At 45.8% G+C, this 16,328-nt stretch overlaps 1 protein-coding gene across 3 annotated transcripts in view; it reads right to left on the reverse strand.

Annotated features, from left to right (window-relative positions):
- Positions 1-16,328, reverse strand: part of CEP128 (centrosomal protein 128) — a 430,997-nt gene that overhangs the window by 363,273 nt on the left and 51,396 nt on the right. For all 3 annotated transcript variants that reach the window (XM_032801915.2, XM_032801917.2, XM_075065602.1), the window contains exons 7-8: positions 15,998-16,070; positions 6,361-6,477 (exon numbers count right to left, since the gene is read on the reverse strand). In XM_032801915.2, the coding sequence (XP_032657806.1) occupies positions 6,361-6,477; positions 15,998-16,070 (190 nt within the window). The remainder of the gene's footprint in view (positions 1-6,360; positions 6,478-15,997; positions 16,071-16,328) is intronic.

Genomic DNA, 16,328 nt, shown 5'->3' on the forward strand with positions numbered 1-16,328 from the left:
ATCAAAAAGTTTATCAAAAAATATGTTTTGTATTTAAAACTAATTGATTTATTAAACAAATGAAGTATTATCTGTAGTTAGGTAACTGAACTGATTATTCCTCGTCACTGTGTCTTTCAAGATTTTAAAACCAGTAGATCTCATCCTCCCACACCAAGTTTTTAATCATAGATTGGTAGAGGAAAACAAGCCTTTCTTTTTCAACTCCCAACTGGTTTTTTAACTTTGAATGAATGAGTCATTGAACTAAACTAGTTGAATAAACTGAAATGAAAAAAATATTGTTGCTGCATTTGCAGAAGAGGCTACTTCTGTCAAAAGCTGATTTAGCACAACAGACTCTGGTTCCAGGTACTTAGGCAGTGATTTGCAACAAAGTAGTCTGACATTTTTAAAACCTAGTACAAAATATTTTATATTTAATCTAAATGATTTTAATAGATTATAAATTTAGGTCTTAAAGGCTGTTAATTTCAATTCAATTCAAATACAATCTTAAATAGATTTATTTTAAAAAATAAACCTGCATTTAAATAAAAAATCCTTCAATTTTTATCCACATTGCTTCACATCCATATAATGTTTAAACACTAGTAGTAATCATGGTAGCTCAGAAACCAAGGAAACAAATACTATTAATAAAATAATTTTAATCATACCAGCCACAACATCATATAGGAAGAGACTCAGAAACATGGCTTAGCTGCTAAATTTGAAGATAACAAATATTCCTAATACATTCTATATAACAGTCATTTTTTAAAAAAATCAATTAATTTAAGGACAGAAACATGATAGAATAAAAATAATAAATTTGAACATTCAAAAATGGAAAACAATCATTGAAAAAAGAAATTAGTCATGTTCAGCTAGGCTCTGTAAGCATGCAATTGCATTTGTTAAATTTAGCATGATGGCTTTTGTAGGATGGTGAAACACTGACAAGTAATGGCCAGTTCCCGTCACTGCATTCTCTTCAATATTTACCAGCATCAATATTTAAATCTTTAAATGATCTCTCAATTACAAAAGCTGAAAGGTATATTCAAGCTGGTTTGATTTAATGAATGTAACTAATATCATTACCTAAATTATACAGTCACAACTAGTTTAGAAACATTCCTTTATAAACCATTCAGACACAATATTGAATGGAGACGTTTTGGGATAATTAATATTTCCAATTTCAGGGCTCTATTTTTACTAGCAATATTTTGAAAAGTGTCTTGGGAAACAAAAAGGACTTTTCTTTTATTCATCCGTGAGATAAACTTTTAAAAAAATTTCTGTATGTTTTTCAAGCTGTTTTACAAAAGAAGAAGGGTAAAATTCTGGTCCTTCTGAAGTCAATGGACGTTTTGCCATGGACTTCAACAGAGCCAGGATTTCACCCAAAGAGTCCTATAGATATTTTATAACTCAACCTTTCGAGCAGGTTAATCAGTTAAATAAGAACATTTAAAAGTCCTTTAGTGAAATTACAAGTCTATTGTGCCTGAAAGAGTGTAACGAATTCACATATCTAAATGCACAAATCAGAGATTGCAAATTACAACCTATAAGGTCCAGGACTTGTTATATTCTGTTCTGGACAAATGTCAAACACACAGCAAACTAAGGATATAGCAAAATAGTGATTTAGTTCTGTTAATCCCCTGCAGGACTGGAAACCAATACTGTATTAGCATATTAATATGAAGTATTAATATATAATAATAGCGGGTTCTGCTATATCTAAATGCACAAATCAGAGATTGCAAGTTACAACCTATAAGGTCCAGGACTTGTTATATTCTGTTCTGGACAAATGTCAAACACACAGCAAACTAAGGATACAGCAAAATAGTGATTTAGTTCTGTTAATCCCCTGCAGGACTGGAAACCAATACAGTATTAGCATATTAATATGAAGTATTAATATATAATAATAGCAGGTTCTGCTAAAATTGACATTTTGAAGACTGCTGTAAAATGTTTATTGGCAACTCAATACAAATACTTTGGGAACTAATAAGTCTTCTTGTGAGCTAGCCCTGAACCAGCAGTGACTAGGGGGAAAAGTGCTGATCCCTGCCACATCTTAAAAAAGTAAAACATTCCCACTGTTATGTACCTGACCTTTTGAAACCAATATACACAACATCAAAAAGAAATTTCTCCCTATAAAGGTTGGTATCACATGGCAGGAGCTTCACTCCCGCTCAAATGCATGAGTTGCCGCACGCAGTCTCAGTCAAGGAGGTTTATTTTCTTAACAATGGTTAACAAACAGAAAATCTTAACTCAATCCTTGGCCTCAGGGCCACTCCTCCCAGGAGTCTCTAGCACTCCAGATCCTGGCAGGTTCCCAGCCTCAATCAGCTCCACTCCTTGCATGGAGTAGCAGCCATGCCTCCCTGAGCCCCTGGCCCCTTGCTCCAAGGACACATCAGAGGAGCTAGCTCCACTCCTGTGCGGCTTTCCCTCCCCAGGGCTCAACCTGCCTCAGTCTTTCCTCCTCCAGCAGTCTGCTAGCAGCCCTTTATAGGCCCAGGTGTAGCCCAGCCATCTTTAATTAGCTGGATTGGGCTCATCTGCTTTGATCCAGGGTCACTGGGCTTCATCCATCCACAGGGACCAGCTACCCTGTCACAGATGATTAATGTTTTATATGCAATTAAGGGGCTGGCTCTTCCAGTACTGGTAACAAAATAAAGAGCCTCTTTCCTCAAGTCCAGCCCTGGTCAGCAGTAGAAAAAAAAAGTCAGCACCATCTGCTGGCTATTCTGTGTTCTAGTTAATAGGAAATAAGTTGGGGAATCTCAGTACAATTCTCAGATGTCCATCACAAAATCTACCACTAATACTGTCATTAATCAGCTGTCTTGTTGTTAGTCTCAACAAAAAAACAAAGAATGCATGAAGTAATTTCTCTAGCACTCAGGCAGACAAGAGACAGTATATGGAAACTTGAAATATTGCTGCCTATTCTGTCCACTGTTTTCCCTTGAGTAATTTGAGAAAGAAGAATTCTCAGTTTCCACCTTATGGGCAATCTTCAGTGAGCTCCATACAAGGGGACCCCTTGGCCTGTCCAGAATCCTACACACTTCCATAGGGGATACAGACATGCAAAGATCAGGGCTTTTGACAATGAGCCACTGTCAATGATCCATCTAATCACTATTTCAAAGCATGAAGAAGTAGGATTAAAGTACTAAAATGCTCTTTTTCAAAATAATCCTCAAATGAATTTTGTCCAAACTGCTGTTTAATAAACTCAGCAAAGTGTTTAGAGTTTATTCATCAGAAGATGCAATAACATAAAATTTAACATCAGCCATTAAAAGTGCAAAAGATTGTTCCGAAGTGCTGTAACAAAGATTATGGAAGCGTACATCTTGCTCGGGAAACATACACACAGAACACATTCATCATTAGCAAAATATCAGTCTTCAATTTGAAAATGAATTCCCAACTGTCAAAATGTCCTTAAGGTAGATCATTACTCCTTACAAAGGGCAAAAAAGGAAATTTATTTATGTCAGCAGGTAACAGTACCAAATCACACATCAAACAGCTCTCATTAAACATATGTCCACGAAATGGACAGTAACACAGTCTGAAATTTGAAGAATTTTTCTCTCAGAAAATCCTAAGAAATACTTTCCTCTTCTGAGAGTCCTAATGAAGCACTCTCACCCACCTCTCACTATCTACAAGGGAGGAAGGGGAGGTAGAAATGTAAAGCTGTTACTGACATCCAATCGGCAAAGTATTAAAAACATTTTGATAAGCAAAACTTCTTTCTCTATTAAAAGAGTATGTTATCTTCTTAATTATGACCATTAAGGAGAATTTATAGCCCTCTACAAAATAGAAAGTGTCAATATAAATTAATCCACTTCAGTTTCCACTGCAGTGTATAATCCAGAGTTGCTTTTTAAAAAGCACACAAGTCGCCAATTAGAGTGACAAAATATTAAATTAATTTCATATTAGCAGTGATCCCCATTGTACAGTCAAAGACAGGATTCCAAATCATAGCTCTAACTCTTAGTCAAATCAAAAATTAGAATGTAAAATATTCAGTCTTCCTGGTTTCTCATGTGTTAGTTTTGGAAGCAAGCTCCTTGCCTCTCTTTTGTGTATTTTACACATTTTTTAAAGAAAGAGGAAAAAAGGGTCAGGGAAAAATTATCCTCATTTTCTTTTCTAAAATGAACAATAATTGAGGTCTTCTCCTCAGCACTATCCTTGTGGCTCCACCACATTTAATTCACTTTGAGAGCAAATGATTTCACAGCACTGGAAAGGTGCCTAACCAGTACATTATATTTAATTGGCCCAGGTTATATCTTATTGGCCCATAGAACAGTACTCAAAAAGTGATTGCTCACTATTCCTAAATAGTTCGATTTTAGAATAAAAAACACAGTACAAACATTTTTAAATGGATCAAACCTAGGAACTGACTTTTTCTTAGGATCTGTGTGCCACTAACAAGAAACATTTAACACTAGCAACACTGCATCAGGGAATAACAGTCTCTATAGATCAGGGGTCGGCAACCTGCGGCACGCGTGCCAAACATGGCACGCAAGCTGATTTTGAGCGGCACGCAGCCGCCTGCCGCGGTTTCGGCCTCCAACCTCCCTCAGCGCCCCCGCCCACCTGTCTCCCCTGCGGAGGCAGGAGGCAGAAGCTTGGTTCTGCGGCAGCCAAGCTTCCCTCTCCCCCGCTTCTTCCTCTAACGTGGTGCTTTCCTGCCCCGCCCCCTCTCCTGCGCCAATCAGTTGATGGCCCTAGCAAGGGGGAAGGGAAGAGCGGCAGCGTGCAGGCAACTCCGTAGGAGGCATCAGAGAGAGGTACGGACGGAGCCTTGGGGAAGGGGGTGGAACAGCCACATCCCTTCCAGCCCCCTGCCATGAGCTGCTCAGGGCAGGGGGCTGGGAGCACCCACATGAGCCGAGCACCGCAGCCCTGTGCCCTGACCCCCTCACACACCCAGCCTTCTGCCCTGCATCCCCCTACACCCTCCAGCCCTCTGTCCTACACCCCCAACACCCTTCAGCCCTCTGCCCCGACCCCTACACACACTCAGCCTTCTGTCCTACACCCCCCATACCCTCCAGCCCTCTGCCCTGACCCCCACACACATTCAGCCTTCTGCCCTGCATCCCTGCACAACCTCCAGCCCTCTGCCCTGACCCCCCACACACTCAGCCCTCTGTCCTACACCCTCCAGCCCTCTGCCCTGACCCCCACACACACTCAGCCCTCTGCCCTACACCCGCAAACCCTCCAGCCCTCTGCCCTGACCCCCCCACACACTCAGCCCTCTGTCCTACACCCCCACACCCTCCAGCCCTCTGCCCTGATTTGAACCCCCCCCACCACCCAGCCTTCTGCCCTGCACCCCCTGCCCTGCCCCCCCCCATCCCCAACCTTCTTCCCTGAAAGCCCCCACCCCCCTGATCTCCCCAGCCACTCAGCTTTCTGCCCTGCAGCCTACCATGCCCCCCAGTCCTCTTGCCCTGACCACTGAACCCCCCCTCACACACCCAGCTTTCTGCCCCTGCACCCCCAGCCCCCCCAGCCCTCTTCCCTGAACTCCCCCCACCCCAACACACACCCAGCCTTCTGCCCTGCATCCCCACAACCCCATCCCTCTGCCCTGAACCCCCCACACACATTCAGCCTTCTGCCCTGCACCCCACCACACACCCAGCCCTTTGCCCTGACCCTTGAACCCCCCCACACACCCAGCCTTCTGCCCTACACCCCCACACACACCGAGCCCTCTGCCCTGACCCTTGATCCCCCTCACACACCCAGCCTTCTGCCCTACACCCCCCACACACCCCAGCCCTCTGCCCTGACCCCTGAACCTCCCCTACCCAGATCTGGGGTCCTGGCCACAGGCCCTGCTCAGCCCACTGCCGGCCTAGGTGAACAAAACCCCAGGCTGGCAGCGAGCTGAGCAGGCTGGCGGTGAAAGATCAGCACTTTAATTTAATTTTAAACGATGCTTCTTAAACATTTTGAAAACCTTGTTTACTTTTCATAGATTCATAGATTCATTACATACAATAGTTTAGTTATATAATATAGACTTATAGAAAGAGACCTTCTAAAAAAGTTAAAATGTATTACCGGCACGCGAAACCTTAAATTAGAGTGAATAAATGAAGACTCGGCACAGCACTTCTGAAAGGTTGCCGATCCCTGCTATAGATTATCGCTGTCCAGGGGTATATCCAGCAGAGATTGTTAATGTACATACTTTTAACCATGGAATAGTGACACTTGACCCCTTGCTTCCTTGTCTGAGCCAGGCTCACAAGTACAGCAAGAACTTAACTGAACTATTTTGCATACCTCCTGCAACTGCATAGACATATGTCCTAGTTGGTCCTGGTGTCTTTCTACCACCTGCCTTTCTGTGCGCATTTCTTGTTCTATCTCTTGAAGTCTTCTCTCTACCCGCTCTGATACCTTCCACACACCAAAAAAAAAAAAAAATTACCATTAGAAAATTACCATTTTTTTTTTATTTTATTTTTTTTAGAGTGGAGTGGTATAGGAAAAGAAAAGGAAGACAGTTTATAAAACAGAATTTGAAAGTTGATGGAAAATAACCGCTTTGGGGAGCATTCTTACTCAAAATCACAAAGATTCAAAATGGAGTAAGACCTGTTCTCTTGCCAGTCTACCCTACTCTAATCACTGCAGAATTTGTCTCTATAGTATATATACCGATTGCTTTGATCAGTCAAGTGTTAAATATCTCTAGTGATGGGGCTTCCACCTTTTTTAGCATGAGACAGATGACAGGGCACTGGACTGGGATGCAGGAGCCCACCCGGAGTTCTATTCCCAGCTCTGTCACTAGCCCGATTAAACTTGTGCAAGTCACCTAACCTCTGTGCCTCAATTCCTCACCTATAAAATGTCAATAATGATACTAACCTCATTTGTTAAGTGCTTTGAGATCTACTCCTGAAAAGGTCTATAGAAGAGGTAGGTACCATCATCACTGAATATCACAGTTTATTAAATCTCACTATTAAGAAGGTTTTCTTAATATTTTGTTGAATCCAAGGTCAGCATTAATATGAATACACGAATCATTTGCTACGACAACTGGCTTCCCTCTCGGATTACAGGTACAGTAACTGGAACTGAAACTAAAATAGAATAATTCTATGGTATCTTCAATTTAATCCACTAGCAGAGAGTGCCCTCTAGTGAGCTATGTGAATTGAATCTGCAATTAAATTTGATGTCCTGACTATATAATTTTTCACTGTTCTCTATAATTGTAGTGAATACAGAACATAAGACAGGCTTAAAAATGTGTTTTACAAGCACCAGATTATTAAAATACTAAATAGGAAATTGATAGTTACAGAAAAAAGACAGTTACTCACCTTTGTAACTGTTGTTCTTCGAGATGTGTTGCTCATATCCATTCCAATTAGGTGTGCATGCGCCGCATGCACATTCGTCACAAGATTTTTACCCTAGCAACACTCGGTGGGTTGTCTGGGCGCCCCCTGGAGTAGCGCGGCCATGGCGCCGGATATATACCCCTGCCAACCCAACCACCCCTCAGTTCCTTCTTGCCGGCTACTCCGACAGTGGGGAAGGAGGGTGGGTTTGGAATGGATATGAGCAACACATCTCGAAGAACAACAGTTAGAAAGGTGAGTAACCGTCTTTTCTTCAAGTGATTGCTCATATCCATTCCAGTTAGGTGATTCCCAAGCTTTACCAAGGCGATGGGGTTGGAGTGAGATGTGACAGAATGCAAGATTGCTGAGCCAAAGGCTGCATCATCTCTAGACTGTTGAACCAGAGCATAATGCGAAATAAAGGTGTGGACCGAGGACCAGGTAGCTGCACGACATATTTCCTGAATTGGAACATGGGCCAGGAAGGCAGCCAATGAAGCCTGAGCCCTGGTAGAATGTGCAGTGAGATGGCTTGAGGGAACATGAGCCAAGTCATAGCAAGTGCGGATGCATGCCGTCACCCAAGAGGAGATCCTCTGGGAGGAGACAGGTAGGCCCTTCATTAGGTCTGCCACTGCAACGAAGAGTTGGGGCATTTTACGAAAGGGCTTCGTCCGTTCGATATAAAATACGAGCACCCTACAGACATCTAGGGAGTGCAACTGTTGTTCCCGTTGTGATGAGTGCGGCTTCGGGAAGAAGACCGGAAGGAAGATGTCCTGATTGGTATGGAAGGCCGATACCACTTTAGGGAGGAATGCTGGGTGTGGTCGCAACTGCACCTTTTCCTTGTGAAACACAGTATACAGTGGGTCCACCGTGAGCGCCCAAAGCTCAGAGACTCGTCTGGCCGATGTCATGGCTATGAGGAAAACTGTCTTCCAGGACAGGTATAGCAGCGAGCAAGTTGCCAATGGCTCAAATGGTGGAGACATAAGTCTGGTTAAGACTAGGTTGAGGTCCGAGGTAGGGGCAGGGCGGCATACTTGGAGGTATAGGTGCTCCAAGCCCTTGAGGAACCTGGAAACCATAGGGTGTGAAAACACGGAGCGGCCACTCTCTCCTGGGTGTAAGGTAGAAATGGCCGCCAAGTGCACCCTCAATGATGATACCGCTAGGCCCTGCTGTTTGAGAGACCAGAGGTAGTCCAGGATGGTGGGGATCGAGACCTTGGTGGGAGTAACATTTTGCATTTCGCACCAGCAGGAGAAACGCTTCCACTTGGCCAGATATGTAGACCGAGTGGAAGGTTTTCTGCTACCCAGGAGTACTTGTTGCATTGGGGCAGAGCAATGTAACTCTGACTGGGTTAACCACGCAGCAGCCATGCCGTGAGGTGAAGGGACTGCAGGTTTGGGTGGCGAAGTCTGCCATGGTCCTGAGTTATGAGGTCTGGATGAAGAAGCAGGGTGATTGGGTTGGCTATCGACAGGTCGAGCAACATGATGTACCAGTGTTGCCTGGGCCACGCAGGGGCGATCATGATCAGGCAAGCTCTGTCCCTGCAAAGCTTTAGTAGGACCTTGTGAACCAACGGGAATGGTGGAAAGGCATAAAGTAGTTGGCTCTTCCACAGAATCAGGAAGGCGTCCGAAATCGAACCCGGGGAGAGACCTTGGAAGGAGCAGTACCTCTGGCATTTCCTGTTCTCGCGGGACGTGAAGAGGTCTATGTGGGGAAATCCACACTTCCGGAAGACAGAATGTATAATGTTCGGACAAATCGACCACTCGTGAGACAGGAAGGATCTGCTGAGTTGATCTGCCAGAGTGTTCCGGACTCCTGGGAGAAAGGACACTACCAGGTCTATTGAGTGGGCTATGCAAAAGTCCCATAGTTGGATCGTGTCCCTCCCTGCTTGTTTATGTAGTACATGGCCGTTGTGTTGTCTGTAAACACTGAGACACAACGGCCCTGTACATGTTGCTGGAACGCCTGGCAGGCCAAGTGGACTGCTCTTAGTTCTTGGACATTTATGTGTAACGCCAGCTCCTGAGACGACCAAAAGCCTTGAGTGCGAAGATGTCCGAGGTGAGCACCCCAGCCGAAAGATGATGCGTCCGTCGTCAGGGACACGGAGGGCTGTGGCGGATGGAACGGCAGTCCTACACACACCAGGGAGGGCGTCAGCCACCAGTCGAGGGAGCCTAGGATGCTCGGGGGAATGGTGACTACCATGTCTATGGCGTCCCTGCCTGGCGGTAAACCGAGGTGAGCCAAGTTTGAAGGGGACGCAGACATAGTCTGGCGTGCTTGGTCATGAACGTGCAGGCAGCCATGTGACCGAGGAGACCAAGACAAGTGTGAGCTGAGGTTGTCAGGAAGTTTTGAAGGCTTTGTATAACTGATACTATTTGCCTGAAATCGGGGTCATGGTAAACTGGCCCTTGCGAGATTGGAGTCCAGGATGGCCCCAATGAACTCTATTCTTTGTGTGGGCACTAGAGTAGATTTCTCTAGGTTGATCATCAGGCCTAGTCACATGAAGAGGTCCTTGACAACGCCCACATGACTGGTGACTCGAGCCTTGGAGGTCCCACGTCGAGGTACAGGAAGACATATATTCGACGACGACGGATGGAGGCAGCGACTACAGCCATGCACTGCGTGAATACCCGAGGGGCTGTAGAGAGGCCAAACGGAAGGACCGTAAACTGCAAATGCTGATGGTTGACCGCAAACCGGAGGCACCATCTGTGTGGAGGGTAAATGGCAATGTGGAAATATGCATCCTTCATGTCGAGGGCAGCATACCAGTCTCCGGGATCCAAGGATGGGATGATGGTCCCCAGGGATACCATGCGGAACTTCAACTTTTTCATGAACTTGTTCAGTCCTCGCAGGTCTAGGGTAGGCCTGAGGCCTCCTTTCGCCTTGGGGATTAGGAAATACCGGTAATAGAACCCCTTTCCCCTTAAGTCCTTCGGTACCTCCTCTATAGCTCCCATGCCAAGGAGCGCCCGTACCTCTTGCAAGAGGAGTTGCTCGTGAGAGGGGTCCCTGAAGAGGGACGAGGAGGGGGGTTGGGAGGGAGGGAGTGAAATAAACTGGAGGTGGTATCCAAATTCTACCGTGCATAGGACCCAACAATCCAAGGTTAATTGGGTTCACACAGGGAGGAAAGGCGGTTGTAACACTGAAAAGCATCCTGGGAGACAACTGGTACACCTCCCTCGGTCGCACCTTCAAAAGTTCGGTTTGGATCCCGTTGTTGGCTTGAAGGGACCATTATTCTGACCCCCTCGAGGTCCAGACTGTCATCTGCGGTTGCCTCGACCTCGCCTTCTGCCAAAGTCCTGTCTTGGTCTAGGCGGAGGGTAAGGGCGTTGAGGTTGGGTGCGGAAGGATCTTCATTGAGTCTGTGGTGTATGCATCCTGAGCAAATGCATAATCATCCGATTATCTTTCAGACTCTGTAGCCTAGGGTCCGTCTTCTCGGAGAATAGGCCCTGGCCCTCGAATGGCAAGTCCTGGATAGTGTGCTGAAGTTCAGGTGGCAGGCCTGACACCTGAAGCCATGATATACGCCTAATGGCGATTCAAGAGGCCAGTTCTGGCTGCCGAATTGCAGCATCCGGCAAGGCCTGGAGAAAAGTTCTCGACACCTTCTTTCCTTCCTCCAATAGTGCTGTAAATTCTTGGCGGGAGTCTTGTGGGACCAGCTCTGTGAATTTCCCTACCGCCTTCCAGGTGTTGTAATTATAACTGCTAAGTAGGTCTTGCTGTTTCGCCACCCTGAGTTGGAGGCCCCCCACAGAGTAGATTTTACGGTCCAACAAATCCATGAGCCTAGACTCCTTAGATTTTGGGGCAGGGGCTTGCTGGCCATGGCACTCCCGTTCATTTACGGACTGTACGACCAGTGAGCAGGGAGGAGGGTGCACGTATAAGTACTTGTACGCCGTAGAGGGCACCATGTACTTCTGTTCCACTCCTCTGGCCGTGGGCGGAATAGATGCCGGCGATTGCCAGATGGTATCTGCCTTAGCTTGAATCGATCGAATGAACAGTAAGGCCACTCGAGTTGGTGCATCCGCCGACAATATATATACCATGGGGTCCTCAACTTCCGGAACCTCCTCCACCTGCAGGTTTATATTCAGGGCGATGCGCCTCAGGAGGGCCTGGTGTGCCCTGAGGTCAATTGGAGGCGGGCCCGATGAGAATGTCCCCACTACCGCTTCATCCGGGGAAGAGGAAGACGAAAGGCCCGGGACGAGTGGGTCCTGTATGGTCTCCTGATCATGGGAGACGTCAGGAACTGGTGGGACCGCAGGGTCTGGTGCATGGATGGAAGCTTCCTCCGTACCCGCAGGAGAGGGGCGGCTGACAGTGGCCTCTGGCACCCAGTGTTCCGATGGAATGGATCGTGATGTCACTGCGGGTCCACCTTGAGCTTGGTGACATGCCCAAGGTGTCCAGCAGGACCACTGATGAGGTCCCTGGTCTGGGCCGTGGGTCTCTTGTAAGACTCGGCTGTGTGTATCCGAATCACGGTCGTGTGTGTAGGAAGCACTGTCCGTGTGTGATGATACTGATGTACGGCGAGACAGCCAAGGAGGAGCTGAAACCACTTGGGAAGGGTCTCTGCATCTGGCTGATCCGTCTCCACGCGGCACCGGAGAACGGTACTGGGCGCCGTACCGGTACCGGGAATGAGACCGGGACCTGTTACCGGAGCGGTGCCGGGAGATCGACCGGGATCTCGAAGCTCGATGTCGAGAGCGGCTGCGAGAGGTGCGGTGCCGTGAACGGTGCTGGGAGCTGGATCTGTGCCGAGAGTATCGGGTCGGCGAGCAGGATCTCGAACGGTGCCGCGATTACAACTGGTACCGAGACGGAGAGCGGTACTGCGAGCGGCGTCAGGACTGAGAACGCCGGCGGGACCTCGATCGTGACAGGTGCCTTTCAGCAGTGCCGACCGAGGATGGTCTCAGCAGGGCAGGCTTGCCTACTGATTGGATAACCCGCACCGGCGGTGTCGGGGGTTGAGACAATGCAGGCTCCGTCAGGGCAATCAGCTCCCTTGCCACAGAGAATGTTTCCAGCATGGAGGGAACAATAAGCTCAACCACAGCACATGCCAGGGAGCTGTCAGGCACCGGACTCAACAGCTCTTGCGAGGCCGGAATCAACGGCGCTGAAGTTGTCGGTGCCGCAGCAGTTGTCGGTGCCGGGCAGTCCGACTTAGGCGGGTGTTCTGACTGCGACGTAGGCACAGGAGTCGCAGGAGTCTTGTTTCTCTTGACCCGCGAGGAGAGAGAGCGGTGCCGGGCAGGCTTCTGGGCCGGCGACGGTTGGTACCGAAGGGCCTTCGCAGTGCCAGTGCACTCTGGTGCTGAAGATGCACTTCTCCCCGGTGCGGACTGTCTGGCACTCGCTGCCGAGGGCGGAGGAGTAAGGGCTGCCTCCATCAGGAGCTGTTTGAGACGAAAGTCCCGCTCCTTTCTCGTCCGCAGCTTGAAGGCCTTGCAAATGCGGCACTTGTCTGTGAGGTGGGATTCCCCCAGGCACTTAAGGCAGGAGTCGTGAGGATCTCCTGTCGGCATCGGCTTGCGACAAGCCGAGCACAGTTTGAAACCCGGTGAACTGGGCATGGTCCCCGGCACCGGGTGAGAGGAAAGGGCTAATCCCCAGCCCCTCTTAACGATATACAATAACTATGTTAAAGAACTAATAAAACTAAGTAGAAATATAGAAAATTGAACGACATACACAATAACTATGAAAAAACTACGAGAAGCTAGGGAGGTGGAGATCAGCTACGCTGCACTCTACTGTTCCAACAACCGACACGGGCGGTAAGAAGGAACTGAGGGGTGGTTGGGTCGGCAGGGGTATATATCCGGCACCATGGCGGCGCCACTCCAGGGGGCACCCAGCTGACCCACCAAGTGTTGCTAGGGTAAAAATCTTCCAACGAACGTGCACGCGGCGTGCGCACACCTATTTGGAATGGATATGAGCAATCACTCGAAGAAGAACTGATCAGCTAAAGGTTAGACAAGGTGGGTAAGGTACACCTCTACCTCGATATAACGCTGTCCTCAGGAGCCAAAAAAATCTTACCACATTATAGGTGAAACCGCGTTATATCGAACTTGCTTTGATCCACCAGATTGTGCAGCCCCGCACCCCCGGAGAACTGCTTTACCGCATTATATCCGAATTTAGGTTATATCGGGTCGCGTTATATAGGGGTAGAGGTGTAATATCTTTTACTGGACCAACTTCTATTGGTGAGAGAATGGTGTTGGTTCAATAAAAGATGCTACCTCACCCACCTTTTCTCTCCAATATCCTGGAACCAACATGGCTAAAACAATATGGCATACAGTTAAAAGTTAATCAGCTAAAAATAAAGCCAATGTAAGAAAAGGTACATCTTTTAAATAACTTTGGTGCAGTAACACAAATGCCGAGATTGATAGAATACTCTCCATCAGTATAGGAGAGAAAATGATAGTTTTAGAAAACTAGGGAAGCAATAACATTCACCATCACCAAAAAAAATATAAGATTAAAGTAACTCTTGAACGCTCTGAGGACTCCAAATGACATATACAGTAACACTACATGTTAAGGTTTCATTCATTAACTGGCACTATGTACTCTCAAAATGAACTCTGAAAATGCCTTTTTTTAAAAGTAAAAATGTAACAGATTAGCTATTTTATTAACAGAATATTTTCCATTTGAGGGCTTTATTGATTCTGGTTTAAGACTTCTAATTTTGTTTTGCGTTGTGGAATTATGAGCTGACTCCAATATTTAAATAATACAGGTCCCAGGGTTTACTGTTGTCTAATGCATAGAAGTTGCAGAGAATTGTCATAAACAGATGGTTAAGGATTAATGTCTCTTTAACCTGTAAAGGGTTAAGAAGCTCAGTAAACCTGGCTGACACCTGACCAGAGGACCAATAGGGGGATAAGATACTTTCAAATCTTGGTGGAGGGAAGTCTTTGTTTGTGTTGTTTGTTTTGTTCATTGTTCGCTCTTGGGACTAAGAGGGACCAGATGTACATCCAGGCTCTCCAAATCTTTCTGAATCAGTCTTTCATGTTTCAAAATTGTAAGTAATAGCCAGGCAAGGCGGATTAGTCTTATTTTTGTTTTTCTTAACTTGTAAATGTTTGTTTTTGCTGGAAGGATTTTTACCTCTGTTTGCTGTAACTCTGAACCTGAGGCTAGAGGGTGTTTCCTCTGGGCTATATAAATCTAAGTACCCTGTAAAGCATTTTCCATCCTGATTTTACAGAGATAATTTTTATCTTTTCTTTCTTTAATTAAAAGCTTTCTTTTTAAGAACCTGATTTTTTTCCTTGTTTTAAGATCCAAGGGGATTGGGTCTGAACTCACCAGGGATTGGTGGGGGGAAAGGAGGAGGAATGGTTAATTCCTCCTTGTTTTAAGATCCAAGGAGTTTGGACCTGTGTGAAGCCTCTCAAGGCAACCCAGGAAGGGGAAAGTCTGGGGGGAAAGAAGGGGGGATGGTTAATTTCTCCTTGTTTTAAGATCCAAGGGGTTTGGATCTGTGTTCCCCAGGGAAGGTTTTTGGGGAACAGAAAGTGTGCCAGACACTAAATTCTGGCTGGTGGCAGCGTACCAGATCTACGCTAGTAATTAAGCTTCGCAGTGTTCATGCAGGTCCCCACTTTTTGTACTCTAAAGTTCAAAGTGGGGAAAAAAACCTTGACAGTTGTCTAATGCACAGAAGTTGCAGAGAACACATTCAATAATTTTCATTTGTTCCCCCTCTGATATGCTATATAGCTAACAAAAGTGCCTCTGCTATTAGGATGAGATTATTTGCAGGCTCCTGGGTCAAAGGACTTAGATGAACTGACCTGGTCATATTCTGCCAGAGAAGATCCCAGCGTGCTCTGTCTTCAAAATTTACTTTGCAGTGTTACCATTAGTAAATGGCGCTAGCTAGCTATCTGCTGCCTTTTTTTTTTGGCACGCTAAACTTCTGCTACAAATAATTTTAAGGCATAAAATCCTTATAACAGCAATATCCTAAGCATATTAAATGATTATTTTGAAAGGATAGCTCAGTTAAAAAGGGTAAGTGACATACAAGTTGACTCTGGAGAAAGGAAAATGTACTTTTAATTACAACAAATTATTTTTAGAGCTTTAAAAGGATATTTTTTTTTGCTGAAAAATGCTCCAAGTAATGCTCAGCACTCAAACTACAGCACTGCCAGCTTTCTCTATGAAAATTTATTGTGAATGAACAGAAAAATACCCCAAACAATAAAATGCCCCCATTTAGTTCAACTAGCAAGGATCTGAGGGATGAAACACATTACATTTTTACTACACAGTGAAAGCACCCAAGCCCACTCAGCCAGACTTCACTATGTTTTAAGGACACATTAACATGTTGGTGTTAAATTGATTGGCAAGATGCATGTTGAACTAGCAACTAGCTACATAACACACCTGTTCTCCTTTCTCCCCAACCCAGTTAGCTACGCTGAAAACACACTCACAGTTTCTTGTCTTTGGGATTCAGTGAGCTTTTCTGACAAGTCTGTCAAGATCTTTTTGGTTTCTGCATCAGTCCTTAAAAGGAAAAAAATGCAAAGATTAATTTTAAATTTTAATAGTATGGTTTAATTTAAACTGAGAAGCAATTATATGCCTTTAATCAGCATTTATTTATTTGGGGGTTTTAAGCTTTTGCAATGCCTGCATGTTAGGGCAGTTTTAAAAACAGATCTTTTCTGTCTGCAAACTCCTAGACAAAGCAGCGGTCAGACTCAGGTGGCAAACCCACATATTAAAATGTATCCACACTTTGAGGGCAGAAAATGGGAAGCT

The sequence above is a fragment of the Chelonoidis abingdonii genome, chromosome 4, assembly GCF_003597395.2.
Source record: "Chelonoidis abingdonii isolate Lonesome George chromosome 4, CheloAbing_2.0, whole genome shotgun sequence".
In the NCBI taxonomy this organism is placed as follows: domain Eukaryota; kingdom Metazoa; phylum Chordata; order Testudines; family Testudinidae; genus Chelonoidis; species Chelonoidis abingdonii.